The 20,985-nt window shown below is 46.6% G+C and overlaps 1 protein-coding gene across 1 annotated transcript in view; it reads left to right on the forward strand.

Annotated features, from left to right (window-relative positions):
• The first annotated feature begins 8,034 nt into the window (after positions 1 to 8,034).
• ITGB5 (integrin subunit beta 5) overlaps positions 8,035 to 20,985 on the forward strand; it is a 159,411-nt gene continuing 146,460 nt past the window's right edge. The window contains exons 1-2 of the mRNA XM_033945617.1: positions 8,035 to 8,527; positions 17,236 to 17,321. Of these exons, the coding sequence (XP_033801508.1) occupies positions 8,449 to 8,527; positions 17,236 to 17,321 (165 nt within the window). The 5' untranslated portion in view covers positions 8,035 to 8,448. The remainder of the gene's footprint in view (positions 8,528 to 17,235; positions 17,322 to 20,985) is intronic.

Consider the following 20,985-nt stretch of genomic DNA (forward strand, 5'->3'; position numbering starts at 1 on the left):
AGAGATACATGACCCCTATTGCGAGGTAACAAACATATTCAATGGGCTCCACACTTTATTAAATGAACTACTAAACCTCATACATTCCGCATTCATTCTCTCATATTTATATGTAGTACACACATTTGCCCACCAAAATGTGTAATTTATTCTGTCGTGTACATACCATTCTTTAAATATCTTTACTTAGCTTTATACTGTGGTCTCAATATTTACTGCTTGAAATTTGGGTATACACTGAGGGTGATAAACCGATTAAGGTGATCTATTGGAATTTTTCAAGCTTTAAGATTAAATGTATATGATATTTAGAGTATCAACTCAAAAACATGCATATAGCAAGGGGGTGTGGCCTGGTAATGTTCTGGGTGGGACTAGGGCGGGGCTAAGCATAACCATGTGTTGCCCATTGGAGACAGAGAATGCACTTCTGTGTCTAAAAAGATCAACTTTGGGATTTACACCTGCTCCCCAGGATGCCGAGCCCCCTTTTTTACGAAACTGCGATAGCAGTTTCTAGCACGGGGAACCGCGCTAAATGGCCCGTTTTGCTCCCGACATTCATAGGAACTCAATAAGCATCGGGAGCAGCACAGGCCATTCAGCGCGGCTCCCCACGCTAGAAACCGCTATTGCAGTTTCGTAAAAAGAGGCCTAGTAGAGGTTTCAGAAAAAAATTCTTGTATTTAATAGGCACTTCACTGGTGGAATTAGGGGACACATACCTTAATCTCCCAGCGGTTGATGTCCTGGCTCTGTAACACAGGTGTGTAGTCAGGCCTAAGATTATGGGAGGGCACAGAAATTTGCCACACCCACATTTACTTGCTTCCTGAAATAGAAATAGTCTTGGGTTAAGCAAAGCCTTTCAGGGAGTGTGGGGGACACTCAAGAGAAGACTCGCTGGCAGGTATCGCATCGTGTGAGGTCCTTTGGGGAGGGTGTAGTTAAGGATACTCCCTGAGAAGACCTTAGTGTGCGGAGGGAGATCCGGTTCTTCAAGTACTCTGGGCCTATTTCCTTTGAGGGCCTTGAAGATCAGGCAGAGAGTTTTACATGTGCAAAGTCTCTCAATTCAGTCCAGCTCTTAAACCTGTGCATTTGTATACAGTATTTCATCACCAAAACACACAGTAAGCCTTCGCATGTCCTGACAGGAATTCTTTTTGCAATTCAAGATTACTGCCTCAGGGGGTGACCAGAACGTCACACACTGCTTCAACTCTCATGGCACAAAATGGCTGCACGCTTAACATGGTAAAAAAACAACATTTTGCAGTAATTTGCCTGTCAGTGCACACTAATCCTGTGGGGGTTTAAAAAAAATTTTTTTTTCAGGAGACGGAGTTTCTTGGGCGGGGAATGGTCGTGGAAGCATTATCTAACTAGCTCATTTGAATTAGCACATGCCAGTTGGATAACACTGACAACAAAGAAACACTTAGCACCTCCTAAATAAGAGACAGTAAGGGCCAAATTCTATAAATGGCGTTCCGATTGTAATAATAATAATAATAACTTTATTCTTATATACCGCCAGCAATCTTGCGACTTCTAGGCGGTTTACATTAAATAGAAACTGTAAATACAATAAATAATAGCTGTAGATACAATGAATAGAGCTGTACATACAACGAATTGAAGAGAATAACAGTGTGCATCTGATAATGTCATCATTAATAATAGTACCAACAGTTTGTGTGTAGGGTTAGGGTTAACATTTTAACATTGTAGGCAGCGGTAGGCGTCATACCCCCGCCTAACCAACCAATCGGAACACACGTTTTCTAAAAAACTAACAACCCGAGGCAGGCTGCCTACACTGTAGGCGTCTGTCGCGGGTGGAGGGAAACACCAAGGGATGCTTAAGCTCGCCCAAGGCTGGGCTTGAGCATGGTTTTGACCAGAAGTGAAATATTCCAACAAGTAATGAATAAATAATTTAAAGATAGAATTAAAATAATAATTAAAGTAAACAAAATAGAGATAAAAATAAGCATAGAGAGAAACAGAAACACTCTCCAAAAAAGCATCAAGATCTTTGACTTGTAATTATTATGATCATTTAACACCAGATCTTAAATGCCTTTCCGGAATACATCATATCCCTATCCCTCTCCATACCCACCTCCATCTCCACCCCAATTCACTTCAACCACCATTCCCATTCTATTCTTTAACTGCCATCAACCCCAGTTCCGATGGCTATCGTCTGGGTCCCGAGTTTCCTCCAAGAACAGGCGACATCTCTGGCAAGGTAATATCCACCGCTGCTGCACAGGATGCGAGATCATGTAATGTAAGGTAATGTAAGTCTGGGAAGTACATGAGAAAGAGACTGGGTAAAAGCTAGGGTACATGAGAGCCTGAGCAAAGGGGATATGTGTGTGAGAGAGAGAGGCTCAGAGGGAGCATGGGAGAGTGTGGGTGTGGGGTGTGTGCATGCATGTCTTGGCCCTCCGAATCAAATTAATTAAATCATGGGCATACAAAACTTTTTCCCCCAAATACCCCGTGCAATATAACAAAGTATAGAACATATCACAGTATAATTAACGAAACATATCAAAGCCCCATCAACACCTTCTATCGTATCAAGCAGCCTTATGGGGCAAAGACCTGGAAAAACTAATTATACACGCGAATAACTATGGCGAATTTAGGAAACACCTAAAAACATACCTGTTCTTGAAGTACCTAGGTAACGAATCTGGAGAATCGCTCCCATCACAATCTCTCCCTTAAATCTGATCCCTAAACTGTTAGCCACTAATCTCTAACTATGTATGTTCCACTCAATTACATAGAAACATAGAAGATGACGGCAGAAAAGGGCTCCAGCCCATCAAGTCTGCCCACCCTGCTTACCCACCCCCTGTCTATGCCCTAATGACCCAATTTCCTTATCTTGACCCTCGTAGGGATCCCACATGGGTATCCCATTTATTCTTAAAGTCTGGCACGCTGTCTGCCTCGATCACCTGCACTGGAAGCTTGTTCCAATGATCAACCACTCTCTCTGTGAAGAAATACTTTCTGGTGTCTGCAGCAGCCACTCTCTCCTCCTCTCCCTATTGGCTAAGGCTCTTAACATTTGCATCTCCTCTTCCTATAGGCTAAGGCTCTTTACACCTGCATTGTGATGTCATAGAACTTTCTGATTATAGAAACATGATGGCAGATAAAGGCCAAATGACCCATCATAGAAACATAGAAACATAGAAGATGACGGCAGAAAAAGGCTGCAGCCCATCAAGTCTGCCCACTCTGCTTACCCACCCCCTGTCTATGCCCTAATGACCCAATTTCCTTATCTTGACCCTCGTAGGGATCCCACATGGGTATCCCATTTATTCTTAAAGTCTGCCACGCTGTCTGCCTCGATCACCTGCACTGGAAGCTTGTTCCAATGATCAACCACTCTCTCTGTGAAGAAATACTTTCTGGTGTCTGCAACAGCCACTCTCTCCTCCTCTCCCTATTGGCTAAGGCTCTTAACATTTGCATCTCCTCTTCCTATAGGCTAAGGCTCTTTACACCTGCATTGTGATGTCATAGAACTTTCTGATTATAGAAACATGATGGCAGATAAAGGCCAAATGACCCATCATAGAAACATAGAAACATAGAAGATGACGGCAGAAAAAGGCTGCAGCCCATCAAGTCTGCCCACCCTGCTTACCCACCCCCTGTCTATGCCCTAATGACCCAATTTCCTTATCTTGACCCTCGTAGGGATCCCACATGGGTATCCCATTTATTCTTAAAGTCTGGCACGCTGTCTGCCTCCATCACCTGCACTGGAAGCTTGTTCCAATGATCAACCACTCTCTCTGTGAAGAAATACTTTCTGGTGTCGCCAAGAAATTTTCCGCCCCTGAGTTTGAGCGGGTGCCCTCTTGTGGCCGAGGGTCCCTTGATAAAGAAAATATCATCTTCCACTTCGACACGTCCCGTGAGGTACTTAAATGTTTCGATCATGTCTCCCCTCTCCCTACGTTCCTCAAGAGTGTAGAGCTGCAATTTGTTCAGTCTCTCTTCGTACGAGAGACCCTTGAGCCCCGAGATCATCCTGGTGGCCGTCCGTTGAACCGATTCAATTCTGCGCACATCTTTCAATTTGTAGCATCTTTTTAATCATTGTAAACCGCATAGAACTTCACGGTCCTGCGGTATATAAACTGTTATTATTATTATTATTATAATGTGATGTGCTCAAAAACCAAACCAAAACTGGAGCCATCATCGCACATCAGTGCTCCTAAAGCCGCCCGCCCATTGCAAACACAAAATATATACGAGGGGCCGCTGAAAGGTTCTCGGCCCAACCAACAAAGTTGGGGAAGTCTCCATCGAGGGCTATAGCCCTACAGGGAAATTCTACAAAGGGCGTCTAACTTAGGGGTCCTTTTATAAAGGCGTGTTAACCGATCTAGCGCGCCTTAATAAAAGGACCCCTTAATTGGCAAAATACCCTTAATAGACTCAATAATTGAAAAAAAATAAAAATAAAATTAATTCTGCGATAGGCACCTCTCCGATTCTATAAAAGACCTATCGCATGGCACTTGTGGCGCTTAACGCCTAAGTGGGCGTGTTTAAGGGCAGAGCATGACTCAGGCGCCACTAAGGGCTCCTTTTACTAAGCCGCGATAGCGTTTTTAAAGCGCGCTGAATTGCCACGCACACTAGACCTTATCGCCAGCATGGAGCTGGCGTTTGTTCTAGCCGCGTAGCGCGGGATTATCGCAGCTTAGTAAAAGGAGTCCTGAGTGCGATTCTCCAATAACTTAGGCGCCCGAAATGTAGGCCTTTAAAACCTTCGCCTAAATTTCAGGCGCCTAAGTTTTTACATAGGTACCGCTAGCCACGATTCTGTATGAGGCGCCTAAGTGTGACTGACACATGGCCGGCGCTTATTTTTTTTTTAGGTGCCAGCCAATTTAAGTGCTTCGACACAGAAGGGAGGGAGGAAGGAGCACTAACCTGGGGCATAGGAGGGAGGGAATAGAAAGGGAGAATTGTTGGGCATGAATGTGTGAGTGAGAGGGAAAGAGATGGCGCACATGAGGAAAATTGGGCAGAGAGAGAGAGAGGAGTGAGATAGAGATGCATGGGGAATAAAATGATGAGAGAGAGAAATGTTGAATATGGTGATGGAGAGGGAAGAGAGGAACAGATTGAAGGGAATGCAAGCGGGAGGAATGTTGGACATAGGGGTGGTGGGAGATATGTGGCATTGTGCTGGAGAGGGGTGATAGAAGGAGAAATGGGCATGGGGCTGGTGGGCAGTGGTGAAAAATGCTGCACATGATCTGTGGGATGAGAGAGGGAGGGATGTTGGATGTGGCAGTAGAGGAGGTGGGAGAGATGCCTGGATCTCTCAAGACAGATGGACAGTGAGAGAGAGAGGGAGACATTGCCAACAGGGATGGAGGAGAGAGGAAGAAAAGTTGGACTCATGGAAGGACAGACAGAGATGTTGGTTGGGGAAGGGCACTTTAAATTTATCTTTTAATGCGACGCGCTGACCTCCTGCATGCATTTGTCCCATGCGCTTTCATCTATGAACCGAAATCTCAGGAGGCACCAAGTTTGAGATACATTGACTTAGGGGATACTAGAAGAGGGTATTGAAAAGTTCTCAGCCCAACCAAGAAGAGAATGAGGTGAATATGGTTCAATCAATGAACTGATACAATGTGAAAAAAAACAAAACAACAACCCATTGAATTTAGTTTCTGCCAATTGAGACTTAAGGAAATAAGGTAACACTCTTTACAGCTACAGTTGCAAAATAATACTGACTTTAGGACGGTTCATAGACAACGGTGCGAAAGACAAGAGCACGCGCCGACAATTGAGCGCAGCGTGGAGGTGCGCGCCGCACAAAATTACAGTTTTTAGGGGCTCCGACGGGGGTTTTTGTTGGGGAACCCCCCCAGTTTACTTAATAGACATCGCGCCGGCGTTATGGGGGGTTTGGGGGGTTGTAACCCTCCACATTTTACTGTAAACTGAACTTTTTCCCTAAACCCAACCCCCCACACCGCCCCCACAACGCGGCGCGATGTCTATTAAGTAAAGTGGGGGGGGGGGGTTTCCCCCCCACGCCCCCATCGGAGCCCTAAAAACAGTAATTTAGAGCGGCGCGCGCCTCTGTGCTGCGCTCAATTGTCTGGGCGTGCCTTTGTCCCGGCACACTTTTGACCTGACACCCTTTAGGACAGGGGTGTCAAAGTCCCTCCTCGAGGGCCGCATTCCAGTCAGGTTTTCAGGATTTCCCCAATGAATATGCATGCTAAACAATTTTGGGATTTATAATATCAGTTCAATAGCTCTACTATATTAAAATATATTTTATGAACACAAAGAGCTATATTTGTTACAGATTTATAAACTAAAATTCAACACATACATCAATCACTTCTATTTATTTTATACTTTTTAAAAAAAGATTTTTTCATCCCACACATGTGTTAATACTTCATATCATATAAATATACACATAAATAACTTACTACATGTGTGGGGTGAAAAAAATCTTTTTTTAAAAAGTATAAAATAAATAGAAGTGATTGATGTATGTGTTGAATTTTAGTTTATAAATCTGTAACAAATATAGCTCTTTGTGTTCATAAAATATATTTTAATATAGTAGAGCTATTGCAGTGGTTTCCAACCCTGTCCTAGAGGATCAGCAGGCCAGTCGGGTTTTCAGGATAGCCCTAATGAATATGCATGAAGCAGATTTGCATACCTGGCACTTCCATTATATGCAAATCTCTCTCATGCATATTCATTAGGGCTAGCCTGAAAACCCGATTGGCCTGGTGGTCCTCCAGGACAGGGTTGGGAATCACTGAGCTATTGAATTGATATTATAAATCCCGAAATTGTTTAGCATGCATATTCATTGGGGAAATCCTGAAAACCCGACTGGATTGCGGCCCTCGAAGAGGGACTTTGACACCCCTGCTTCAGGAAGTTGGTTGGGCTGAGAACTTTTCAGCACCCCCTCCTAATACATTAAAAAAGAAATACACTCTAAAACAGTGGTTCCCAACTAGAGAGTTGCGCGGGGACAGAAATACCACCCATCCCTGCCAGTCCCCACCAGGATCCTCTCCGTCCCCACCCATCCCTGCAAGGAATTACTTCCATCCCCGCCCGTCCCTATAAAAAGCAGCAATTACTTCTGACAGGATCATCAATTCCACAATTTCTTTTGTGTTTGCGCTGCTGTTTTCCTTGTGGAATCTCTTTGGTGGAACCCTTTTTTTGTTTTCTGTTCAGGTAATTAACTTATAAACCCCCTCTTTTACTAAGGCTGACGTGTCCATTATATTATATGGACGAACCCTGCTTCCAAAGCCTTCCATCCCCGTTGGAGTCCCGTTGGCTAGAGGTGTGTCCCCGTGGGAGTCCCGTGGGCCAGAGGGGGGTCCCCGTGGGAATCCCGTGGGCCAGAGGGGGGTCCCCGTGGGAGTCCTGTGGGCCAGAGGGGGGTCCCCGTGGGAGTCCCGTGGGCCAGAGGGGGGTCCCCGTGGGAATCCCGTGGGCCAGAGGGGGGTCCCCGTGGGAGTCCTGTGGGCCAGAGGGGGGTCCCCGTGGGAGTCCTGTGGCCAGAAGGGGGTCCCCGTGGGTTGGGGGATTCCCGCGATCCCCGTTCCCGTGCAGACCTCTATTCCCTGTCCTGGAGGACCATCAGGCCAATGGGGTTTTCAGGCTAGCCCTAATGAATATGCACGAGAGAGATTTGCATATAATGGAAGTGCCAGGCATGCAAATCTGCTCCATGCATATTCATTAGGGCCAGCCTGAAAACCCGATTGGCCTGGTGGTCCTCCAGGACAGGGATGGGAAGGAACCGCTGCTCTAAAACACTTTTCTCAGCAGCAGAAAGTTTGATTGCAGGAGAAGGCAGCAGAGTTGCCCAACTCGAGGCTTTCATCCTTTCCCGCTCGGCTTGGAAGGGGTTAAAAGGCTCCGGCCCTCGGATTGGACGTGCTGGGCGGAGAATTCAGAGCCAGACTCCGCTCCTTTTGTACAATCCAACTTACGGAGCAAAGGGAGGGAAAGCGGCCGAAAGTTTCGGTCCCCGTCGCCGGGCGGGACTTGGCCGATCCAGGGGACAGAGCTGGGGGTCCGTTTGGCTACTGGGCTGCGCTGAGTCTTGACTGGGGTAGGAGGAGATCTTAGGGGGGGGGGGGACGCTACCCTGTCCGATCATCGATGCCAAAGATCTGTCGCCTCATCGGAGCCCCCAGAGTCCGGCTGCTTCCCCCCTGGATGCCGGCTGACCCCCCCTCCCGGAGCGCTATGACTTTCCGGAGGTCGATCGGTGCCGAAGCGGCCGGGTAGGAGCCGGAACCAAGGAGTCGGGGGTGCGGACGCCGAACTCCCGGGCCCCAAACGCCTCACCGGAGCCGGGCTCGTGCCGTCACCATGTCCCGAAGAAGGGCGATCGCCGCTTGCCTCCTGCCTTGCGTTTTCGTTTTGTGTTGCCCGCTCCACTGTGTCAAAGGTAAGACGCGAACCAGAAGGCGCGTTAAAGTGTGCGGAAAGAAAGAGTTTCTCGATGCAATAAAAGCAGCTTTAATCGGTGCCTAAGCAAATAATAATAAAAAAAAATAATCGTGGTGGGGTCGGGGGCCGTGATTGCGAACTTTCTCCTGAGTGGGTTTTTTATGGGGGGGGGGGGAGTTAGGGATTGAATAATTGCTTTAACCGGGAGATCGATAGCGCACTTATGAACTGCAGAGGTGGTGCGATGTCTGCTTATGGTTTGTTTTGGAGGGGGGGGGGATGTGCTGGAACCCAACCCGCCCAGCGGGCTCTGTGCCAGGACTGGAGGCTGCTCTTGATCCGGGTCAGAACCGGCCGAGCGCATCTGCCTTGCAAACTGCTGACCTCAAGCTGTCCGGATGCCTGAGAGCGACCTCAAACGGCATCTTAGCAGGGAGTAAACAACTGCACTCGGGGCCTGATAGGTCTGTTCCAATAGGTACAAGGGAGGGGGGGGGGGAGCAGCCGCAGTGCATCAAGTGCTCTTTGTGTCACTTTCAACGCCTCAAGAAAGTTCAGCGCTTTGTCCTGAATTCAGGGGTCTCAAAGTCCCTCCTCGGATTTCCCCAATGAATATGCATGAGATCTATGTGCATGCACTGCTTTCAACGTATATTCATTGGGGGGGGGGAGGGGGAACCCGACTGGTTTGCAGCCCTCGACTTTGAGATCCCTGAATGCCCCCACCACGCACTTGGGTTAGCCTCCTGGTTGGTGTGCCAGCCCCATCCATTTGCACGGCTTAAAGTGCCAGCCCTGGGCTTGGTTTGGAGCAGGGAGAAAGACGGTAGCGGAGTTAAGTGGATGGGGGTAGCCGACAGCTGGGATGCTGAGTGACAGAACTGAGTTTGGGAAGGCTAAGGACACCCCCCCCCCAAAAAAAAAAAAAAACACTTGAAAGTTATGTGCAAAGTTTCTTGGAGCTCCAGTTCACTCCTTAGGATTTGCACAAAGGTGTTCCAGTCAGGAACAGGGTCAGTTTAACCATTAGGCAGATAAGGGGTGCTTAGAGTGGCAGCTTCTGGGAGGGTTGGGAGGCAGCAAGAAGCATTTGCTCAAGCCTCAAAGCAAAACAATGGGCTCAGACAACCAGGAAAACGCCAAAAAAAAAAAAAAAAAAACCTTCAACAACCCATTAATGCAAACTTTGACCGGCAGTGGGGGTGGGGGCAGTTTTCAAGAAGCCCATTTCCAGATAAATAGCTATGTGCTAGGCCAGGTGTAGGCAATTCCGGTCCTCGAAAGCCGGAGCCAGGTCAGGTTTTCAGGATATCCACAATAAATATGCATGAGATAGGAAGGAGGCGGTTCATAGGCAACCCCGCGAAAGACAAAGGCGTGCGCCGACAACTGAGCGCAAGATGGAGGCGCGCGCCAAAGAAAATTACAGTTTTTAGGGGCTCCAACAGGGGGTTTTGTTGGGGAGCCCCCCCCCCCAGTTTACTTAATAGAGATTGCGCCGGCGTTGTGGGGGGTTTGGGGGGTTGTAACCCTCCACATTTTACTGTAAACTTAACTTTTTCCCTAAAAACAGGGAAAAAGTGAAGTTTTCAGTAAAATGTGGGGGGGTTACAACCCTCCAAACCCCTCACAACGCCCCCACAATGCGGCGCGATCTCTATTAAGTAAAGTGGGGGGGTTCACCCCACGCCCCCCCGTCGGAGCCCTAAAAAACAGTAATTTTCTGCGGCGCACACCTCCGCGCTGCGCTCAATTGTCTGCGCGCGCCTTTGTCCCGGCGCGCTTTTGACCTGACACCGAAGGAGGCAGTGCACTGGGGTGGTCAACCTCTCCCTTCCCCCTCCCTTATTTACGCTACTGCAGTGCTCACGCCTATCTTCCGCTAATGTCCTCTCCACCCTTAGCCATACCCCTTTTGAGTGTGCGTGCTATGAAATTTATGTGCGGATGTTAAAGAATGGCAACTAGGGCAGATGCGTGTGTAAATCCAAATTGTTGCCAATTGACTGTTGATGCCTCGTTAACCCATTGATTTGTACGGGCATCTGCCCTGGGCACCCAACTTTAGGCTTCTAACTTTGGGCAACCGATACAGAATTCAGGGATTTGTACTTAACACGGGGGTCCTTTTACTAAGGCGTGTTAGCCATTTTAGCGCGCGCTAAACGCTAACGGGTCCATTATAGTCTATGGACGCTTTAGTGTGCGCTGAAACGGCTAGCACGCCTTAGTAAGAGGACCCCCATCGCCAGTTATATTTAGAAGTACTTTTGAGTATCAGCCCTGATGATGTCAGAAGGGCAGTATATAGGGATGATGATGATTATTGTGCTTAATTATCAAAATCTCAAGTTGGGTCTTGGGATTCTCAAAGTTAATTGATGGGACACTCAAAGCTGAATATTTACGCAGGGTGCCTGGGCACAACCAAAGGTGACAGGACTAAATCGCGCGAGACAACGGTGCGCCGACATCTGAGCGCAGACAACTGAGCGCAAGGTTGACGACGCGCCAAAGAAAAGCACTATTTTAAAGGCTCCGACGGGGGGTGTGGGGGGAACCCTGCCACTTCACTTAACAGACATTGCGCTGGCGTTTGGGGGGTTGTAACCCCCCACATTATACTTAAAACTGAACTTTTTCCCTAAAAAACAGGCAAAAAGTTTGGTTTCAAGTATAATGAGGGGGGGTTACAACCCCCCAAACCCCCCACAACGCCAGCGCGATGTCTGTTAAGTAAAATAGGGGGGTTCCCCACCAACACCCCCCATCGGAACCCTTTAAAATAGTGCTTTCCTTCGGTGCGCTGTCAACCTTGCGCTCAGTTGTCTGCTCTAAGTTGTCGGCGCGCCGTTGTCTCGCGCGATTTTGTCTATGAACCCAACCAAAAGAGGCAGCAGGAGACAGGAAAATACCGTGACATTTTGTGAAATGTCATATCTCAAGCAAAGGTAATAACCACTGGAGACCCCTGCTGTTACTTTTAGTCAGGGCTTGGAGAAAGAAGTTTGGCAGGACATTTTGCAAACCAGATTTCTCTTCCAAGGAAGCAGAGTAGCCCGGCCAGCCTTCCTTTGGTTTGTATTGTAAAATATGTGAAAGTTTAGGATGAGAAGTTTTGTAGAAGTCCGGATTAGAGAGTTGCACGGGGACAGAAATCCCACCCATCCCCGCCCGTCCCTGCCAGGATCCTCTCCGTCCCCATCCGTCCCCGCCAGGATCCTCTCTGTCCCCACCTGTCCCCGCCAGGATCCTCTCTGTCCCCACCCATCCCCTCCTGGATCCTCTCCGTCCCCACCCGTCCCTGCCAGGACCTTCTCCATCCCCACCCGTCCCCGCCAGGATCCTCTCCATCTCCACCCGTCCCCGTCAGGATCCTCTCCGTCCCCACCCATCCCCGCAAGGAATTACTTCCATCCTCGCCCGTCCCCATAAAAAGCAGCAATTACTTATGACAGGATCATCAATTCCACAGTTTCTTTTTTGTTTGCGCTGCTGTTTTCCTTGTGGAATCTCTTTGGTGGAACCCTTTTTTTGTTTTCTGTTCAGGTAGTTAACTTATAAACCCCCTCTTTTACTAAGGCTGACGTGTCCATTATATTATATAGACGAACCCTGCTTCCAAAGCCTTCCATCCCCGTGGGAGTCCTGTGGGCCAGAGGGGGTCCCCGTGGGAGTCCCATGGGCCAGAGGGGGTCCCCGTGGGAGTCCCATGGGTTAGGGGGGATTCCCATGGGACTCCCGTGGGACCCACGGGATTCCCGCGATCTCCGTTCCCGTGCAGACCTGTAGTCCGGATGGCTTGATGTTGACGTACAGCTGTCTAAATTTGATAGACGACTTCTTTCGGGTAGAAAACTTTGGGGATCGATTTTCAGCTCATGGCAGTCGATGTTCTTTTGAAAAGCTGAATACCAAGGGCAAAGTTGGAATTGGACATTTAGGGCCAGATTTTCGGGATAGGCCTCATTTTCGGGGAAACAGGGTACTTTGAAAGATTACCAATGAGGAACCAGTCTGTGTAAAACTTTAAAATAAATCCTGGTCTGGAAAGGTAACCAATGGACATTTTTTCAGTAGTAGTGTAACTATCAAATTTTCCAGCTGAGTGAATCAATCTAACTGCTGTATTCTGAAGTGTTTGAAGCTTCTTCATCTTCCAGTCCAAGTTGCCTATAGTTATCTGAGCACTGGCACTGAATCTCAGTGGTGCCCAGAGAACTCTTGGCTCTGCCTCAGGGTTCATAGACAACCCCGCGAAAGACAAAGGCGCGCGCCAACAACTGAGCGCAAGACGGAGGCGCGCGCCGAAGAAAATTACAGTTTTTAGGGGATCCGACGGGGGTTTTTGTTGGGGAGCCCCCCCCCCCGTTTACTTAATAGAGATCGCGCCGGCGTTATGGGGGGTTTGGGGGGTTGTAACCCTCCACATTTTACTGTAAACTTAACTTTTTCCCTAAAAACAGGGAAAAAGTGAAGTTTTCAGTAAAATGTGGGGGATTACAACCCCCCAAAAACCCCCACAATGCCCCCACAATGCGGCGCGATCTCTATTAAGTAAAGTGGGGGGGTCCCCCCCAAGCCCCCCCGTTGGAGCCCTAAAAACAGTAATTTTCTGTGGTGCGCACCCCCACGCTGCGCTCAATTGTCTGGGCCCGGCGCGCTTTTGACCTGACACCCTGCCTCAGACCACCCTGACACTAATCAGAGAGTTGCAAAGTGATGTGTGCCACTGAATACACCACACGTCAAATTTTTACTTTTTTTTCAGATGCAAGAAGAAAATGAGGTTTACTTTATAGAACCTGACCTCCTGTGTATGAAAATAGCCTCCGTTTTCTCCTGTCACCTATAGTTTTTGAGCAATAGCATGAAAAGTCATAATGTAACGCATTGCGACGATTTAAGAGTTCCTATAAATATCATATTCTAGAATCGTTTTGCTGTTGAAGTGCGTTTATAATTGAGATTAGGAGCATCTCTAATTAATGTCCAATAGTCAGCCAGCATTGATGAATTCCATCTGCCCTGATATCGTTTCTCCATTGTAGCAATGTCCTGGTGAACCTTTTCCCCGTGCTCATCACTAATAATATTTCAGAGATTGTTATAACAGTTACTCCAAGCATTAGAAAATATAGCGAAAATGGTAATTTTTGTATTATGATGTTCTTTTGCCAAAAATCAGAGAGTTATACCAAAAAAATTAAAGTCAGTTTTGAATTCAGCGACCCCCAAATCACTATAGAACACCCACTACAATTCATGCCCCAAAACCTCATATCAGTGGAAATCCAGGCCCGAGTATCAGCCTGCCTGTCTGACATTGTTACCTGGATGTCTCGCCATCATCTAGAATTAAATAAGGCCAAGACTGAACTCCTTATCTTTCCTCCTAAACCCGCCTCTCCCCTTCCTTCTTTTTTCTCTTTCAGTGGATAACACTCTCATACTCTCTGTCTCATTGGCTTGCATACTCAGAGTCATTTGACTCATCTCTTTCCTTTTCTTTCCATGTCCAACAGACCGCCAAAAGCCTGTCTTTTCTTTCTCTACATCTACAACATCGCTAAAATCCAGCCTTTCTTTTCTGATCACACTGCCAAGAACCTCATTCACGCTGTCGTCATCTCTCACCTAGATTACAGCAACTTGCTTTTTGCAGGTTATCCTCTAAATCCTCTCTGTCCCCTTCAGTCTGTTCAGAATTCTGCTACAAAATCCTGAGTGGAGTAGAACAGGTACTAGTGGATTGGTTTTTCACTCCATCAAAAATTACAAAGTCTAGGGGACACTGAACATAAGAACATAAGAACTGCCATCTCCGGATCAGACCTTCGGTCCATCAAGTCCGGCGATCCGCACACACGGAGGCCCAGCCAGGTGTACACCTGGCGTAATTTTAGTCACCTATATCCCTCTATGCCTCTTGTAAGGAGATGTGCATCTAGTTTGCTTTTAAATCCTAGAACGGTGGATTCCGCAATGACCTCTTCTAGGAGAGCATTCCAGGTGTCCACCACTCGTTGCGTGAAGCAGAACTTCCTGATATTTGTCCTGGACTTGTCCCCCCTTAGCTTCAGTCCATGTCCTCTTGTCCATGTCACATTGGACATTGTAAATAACTTTTTTTTTCCTGCTCTATTTTGTCGATTCTTTTCAGTATTTTGAAAGTCTGGATCATATCCCCTCGCAGTCTCCTTTTCTCAAGGGAGAACAATCCCAGTCTCTTAAGTCGTTCCTCGTATTCCAAGTTCTCCATACCTTTTATTAGCTTCGCTGCTCGTCTCTGCACCCTCCTCATCAGTTTTATATCCTTCTTTAGGTTGGGAGACCAATGTTGGACACAGTATTCCAAGTGTGATCTGACCATTGCTCTATAAAGTGGCATTATAACTTTCTCCGATCTACTCGTGATTCCTTTCTTTATCATGCCTAACATTCTATTTGCTTTCTTTGCCGCTGCCGCGCATTGTGCTGACGGTTTCAGGGTCCTATCTATCAGTACACCCAGGTCCTTTTCTTGTTCGCTCTTACCTGGATGAAGTTAGGGAAATATTTTTAAAACCAATAGGAGGAAATTTTTTTTACTCAGAGAATAGTTAAGCTCTAGAACAGTGTTCTTCAACCACCGGTCCATGGACCAGTGCCGGTCCACAGAAATTTCTTGCCGGTCCACAGGGCCAGCACGTGCATCAGGCCCAAAACAGTGTTCTTCAACCGCCGGTCCACGGTGTGATCGATGCGGCATTATCTTCGAGCCAGCTCCCTCTTGCTAACTGATTCAGTGCACAAAGCCACGGGCAGTGTCTCCTACGGGCATCCTGTGCCTGAACCGGAAGCCTTCTCTCTGACGTTGCAACGTCAGAGGGAAGGCTTCCAGATGAGGCACTTGAAGTGCAAGGTGCAATTAGTACTATTAGGGGGCGGGGTCTGGGGTGGAGATTGGGTAGAGATGGATGGGGTCTGGCCCACGACTTAGCCCCGTGTTCTTCAACTGCCGGTGCACGGACCATGCCGGTCCACAGAATAATTCTTTTATTTCTGCCAGTCCATAGGTGTAAAAAGGTTGAAAAACACTGCTCTAGAACGCATTGCTAGAGGTTGTGGTAAAAGCGGATAGCATAGCTGGTTTTAAGAAAGGTTTGGACAAGTTCCTGGAGGAAAAGTCCATAGTCTGTTATTGAGAAAAACATGGATGTCTCTGCTTGCCCTGAATCGGTAGCATGGAATGTTGCTCCTCTTTGGGGTTCTAGAATCTTGTTACTCTCTGGGATTCCGGAATCTTGCTATTCTTTGAAATTTTGTATGGAATTTTGCTACTCTTTGGGTTTTGACCAGATACTAGTGACCTGGATTGGCTACCATGAGAAGGCTATTCTTATGTTCAGTGTCTTATGCTCATGTTAACCCTCTCCTCAAGTCGCTTCATTGGCTCCCCGTATGTTCAAACTCCTCTTACTGTTCTACAAGTGTATTCATTCTGCAGCTCCTCAGTATCTCTCCCCTCTTGCCTCTCCCTATAATCTCCCGCCCTGGCAACTCCCTTCTCTACTGCCAATTCCTGACTCCGATCCTTCTACCTTGGTGCGCCATATGCCTGGAACAGTGCGTCGAGCCCTGTCTCTGATAGTCTTCAAGACCAGGCTTAAAGCTCACCTTTTTGAAGCTGCATTTTAAGTTCTTCCCTGCTAACTTGTAAAACACCCATATTGGCCACAGTGAACATGAGGTACTGGGCTGCAAACAACCCCCCCCCCCCAGCAGCGGCGGCGACTCCCCCTTGCAGCAAGAGAGATGCCAGTTATCTCCCACTGCCAACCAACAACCCTCCCTGAAGCGGGAGAGATGCCCAATCTCTCCCGCTACAAACAACCCCCCCCCCCCACTCTTAGCAGCGGGAGAGATGCCCACTCTTTCCCGCTGCCAGGTGATCCCCCCTGCTGCGGGAGACATGCCCGCTCTCCCCCCACTGCCATACAACACCCCCCGCCTCCAACACCCCCCCTTATCTCCATGTAGATATTTGACCTGAGGGACGTGGATTCCCTCCACCCAGCTGGCCCGTGTCTTCCAAAATGGGCCTTCTCCTCCCTAGTGCATCTTGGGATGCACCGGGGAGGGGCCTGAGGCTCTGATTGCTGCTGGGGGGAGGGGAGAGTTTGTTGGCTGGCATCTCTCCAGCTGTTGTTGTGTTTTTGTTTTCGCGTTTTTCCGCCGACCTCAATTGCATGCTTAACTTTTTTGAGAATGTCTCACTTTTTTTAAAAATTCGCTATCCAAACGGCTGCGTTAGCAGACCATTGCTTTTTAACGTGGGGTTTTCTGAGAATCCTGTTCTCGGTGACATCCTGAGGTGTTTTATAAAAATGTCATAAAAGGCCAGCTCCGTGGGTACTTGAGTTCCTCTAGTATTAAACAAATTCCTTGACTATATCCAGGGAGAGGTCATTTCTGTTGGGCTTAGCACCCCCTAGTAATTTGAAAAGTTGACTCCTATGCATCGTAGGACAAACTGGGGATCTCTAGGGAAATGGTTAACCAGGTCCCGGAGAGCTTTTGGAGAATTTTGTCAGATGATCAAGCAAGTTAGAAAGAAACACTCTCTCAAAAACAGTAAAATCCCGAAGCATGTTTGGCAGGAAACTGTGTTTTTCATCTTTGCTCCATGAACAAGATGACAATCCTTTTTTGCTTGTGTTGAAGGTCTCAACGTTTGCACTAGTGGAAGTGCTACGTCTTGTGAAGAGTGTCTGCTCATCCATCCCCGGTGTGCCTGGTGTTCCAAAGAGGTGGGTAGTGCTAATCGGATTTCTTTCTCCTCTTTGAGTCTGGTGTATGCTTTATAAAGTGGGTTAGGAACATCAGGAATAAAATAATTTATTATATGTGTTCCTGAGACCAAGGAGGCTCTAAGCTTCTACATTCCTAAGAGCACCTTTGATCACAGAGCAGAAATACCTGATTGACTTAGATCAGTGGTCTCAAAATCAAACCCTTTGCAGGGCCACATTTTGGATTTGTAGGCACTTGGAGGGCCGCAGAAAAAATAGTTAATGTCTTATTAAAGAAATGACAATTTTGCATGAGATAAAACTCTTTATAGTTTATAAATCTTTCGTTTTGGCTAAGTCTTAATAATAATATTGTCATTTATAGCTAAAGAAACGGATGATCAAGAAATTCTTTTATTTTACTTTTGTGATTATGATGAACATACCAAGGGCCTCAAAATAGTACCTGGCGGGCTGCATCTGTCTCCTGGGCCATGAGTTCGAGACCACTGACTTAGATGGTAGGGGGTAAGGGGGCGAATTCAGCATAGGGCGCTAAGTGATGTGATATAGCAGGCCACTCTAGAATAAAATATTTATTTATAGTGTTAGTAATCCCTTGCCTTCTTTCCTCATGTTATTCCCCTTTAACAACAATTTATTATTTCTATAGCGCTACCAGTTGCACGTAGCGTTGTACATTGTACAGGCAAGAGACAGTCCCTGCTCAGAAGAGCTTACAATCTAATTATGACAGACACACAGAGGGGGCTAAAAGGTGGTAGGGGATTATTAAGGACATAACAGACAGATACGTTGGTTGGGTCAGTGTTTTCAATGCAGCTTCAATTATCAAGAAATTGTAGTTCTTTTACCTATTGTGTCTGTCTTAAGCCCTAATTTTTGTTTTATTTTGGATTTATTGGTTTTTATTTCTTCCCCATTATTCTTTTTAATTGTGCACCGCTCAGAATCTTATGCGTGGGGATGTCAAGAAGAAAATAAACTTGAACTGGGTAGTCATTTTGGCAAGTGCCACATGATAATGGCAAATCCTTCCCGCACTTCAGTAAAAAGGCTCTTTCGTATCTTGCATTCTAATTCTCCAGTCTTTTTAGATCTGTAGTATTTTTGTAGAGATCTCTCAATCTCTTTTTTTACATCTCTAGTCACAACCTGCTTCTTATTAGGAGTTAATTCAGGTGATTTGGAAGCATTCATATGTGTATACTCTTCATCTATAGATATAATGGGTTTATCTAGGATAAGCAGCAAAAAAATCTGTTTTACTCTTTTGGGATCTTGCCAAGTACTTGTGACCTGAGTTGGCCACTGTTGGAAAAAGGATACTGGGCTTGATGGACCTTCGATCTGTCCCAGTATAGCAATTCTTATGTTCTTATGTGAGCCAAGTATAGGACAATCAAGCCATTGTGACATCACTGCTGAGGCTGGCTCTTAGGCATTGGTGGAATGAGGCTTTATGACATCAAAATCCCAGCTCTGGAATGTTGCTACTCTTTGGGTTTCTGCCAGGTACTTGGGGCCTGGGTTGGCCACTGTTGGAAACAGGATACTGGACTTGATGGACCTTTGGTCTGTCCCAGCATGGTAGCACTTATGTTCTCATGAGTTATCTCAGGTCTTAACATCTTCTTGATTGGGATATTCTGACTTTCCTGTTTTAACAGTATCCCTTGAAAATATATTGCACACCTGAGTGACTGTAAGATTTCTACCATGATCTAATTTAAAAAGTGTTCTCTATATTTTTTTAAATGCCGGCCTCATAAACCAGGTTGATCCCTAGTGAAAGTGGGGTCCATCCCATTGGAATAGGTTCTTTCTTCCCTAGAAGATTCCTCCATTCCTAATGAAATCTAAATCTGTCCTCCCTGCACCATTATCTCATCCATAGACTCAAACTCCCAAGGTCAGCCTTCATGGAACAGGGAGCATTTCTAATAATATTCCCGTTCGAGGTTCTGGATTTCAGTCTCCTAAATATGGCATCAAGAATATTCAAGATGCACCTTCCTATGTCATTAGAACCACATGTATCATGAGAGCCTGCTCCTCCCCAGCACTAGGTGATGCCTTGAAATCTACCTCTTTTGCCTTCCATTTCCATCGGGATAATGTTCACTCCATCTACTGCCTTTCCCATAGATACTCCATTGCATCTGCGCTTACTCCCGCCACTCTAACACCCAGACCCAGATTTAGGCATCTGCCTAGGGTGACCTGAGTTGGCCACTGTTGGAAAAAGGATACTAGGCTTGATGGACCATCGATCTGTCCCAGTATAGCAATTCTTATGTTCTAATGTGAGCCAAGTATAGGACAATCAAGCCATTGTGACATCACTGAAGAGGCTGGCTCTTAGGCATTGGTGGAATGAGGCTTTATGACATCACAATCTCAGCTAAACAGAAGCCCGATTCTGCTTACTTTAGGACAGTGGTCTATGGTTTCTGTGGGAGAAACCTCCCCTCCCCACTGCTCTCCAGTCCTGTCTATGGGTGCCGCCATCTTAAGTCTGGTCTGCTCGTACCATGAGCTATTTTAATATTCCCGGCTACTTAAAGAGATTCCAAGCTTCTGGTTCTAACTTAAATTTGTTGTGCCACTGATTTTCAGTTCTCTCCTTTAATCTTTGTGCTGGATGTAGTTTGTGTCATACATCACCAGCTTCATGTTTGCATCGTCTTTGGAAATTTGTTATTTCTTTATAAGTATTGCTTTGCTTTCTCCAGCTTTGGGAACAGTGTGGCCAGTCTTGCCAAGAATACTGCCTGCAGACTGTCTGGCTTGGGCACAAGATGTAACTCGGAGCTTGCTAGCAGCCGTGGTTGTCTGCTCGCTTTTGCTAAGCTCCCACTCTACAGAATTCATTCATCTGGAAATGCATCAAAGCGGCTTCACTTGAGGATAATTGGGTACAGCCTGTTAATTGGCCTCTCTGAGAAAACCACAGCAGAGTGGGACTTCAGTGAAACTACGCCGACTTTGCCCATCCGCACGACAGCTGAAAACGTATGGGTGTCGTTGCTGTGTGTAGCAGTTGGGTCTTTTTGGGCGTTGCTGGCGGGATATAACCGCTCATTCACGTTTACCGAGAAGTTTGGGCTTTTTCAGTGACTGATGTACTGCGGTTTCTGTGCACCGGGTCACATTGGTTCACAAAGGTTAAAAATAAAATGAATATAAAAGAACACCAATTACAAATAGGAAAGACTCACACAGTTCAAGAATTCATACACTCCTAAAATAGTGATCTCCGTGCATCAGGCTTATCCATTACCCGAGCACCACAGTGATATGTAAAAAAAAAAAAAAAGAGTTTTCCATTAGATCTTAAACTTTGAAAATGACAATTCTGAATGAATACAGTGAGAGAATATGATAAGGACCTTATGCTCCATTTCCACTACCCAGTTTCCTTTCCTGTTGGAATATCTTTGGTTTTACCTTCACTTTCTGGAAGTCCTGTTCCTATTCCATGCTTTCTCCACCATCTCCATTGGGACAGTGAAACTAGCAGATGAAAGGAGGTGATATGTAATGGTTAGGCGAGACCACTTGAAGGGTATCGTGTTCAGTAGCTAATATGCATTTTGATTCTACAACAGGTGTCTTCCATGTCTCTGCATATGGGAAAGAGGACTCGTACGCTGTCTTT

This window comes from Geotrypetes seraphini, chromosome 5 (genome assembly GCF_902459505.1).
Source record: "Geotrypetes seraphini chromosome 5, aGeoSer1.1, whole genome shotgun sequence".
NCBI lineage: Eukaryota > Metazoa > Chordata > Amphibia > Gymnophiona > Dermophiidae > Geotrypetes > Geotrypetes seraphini.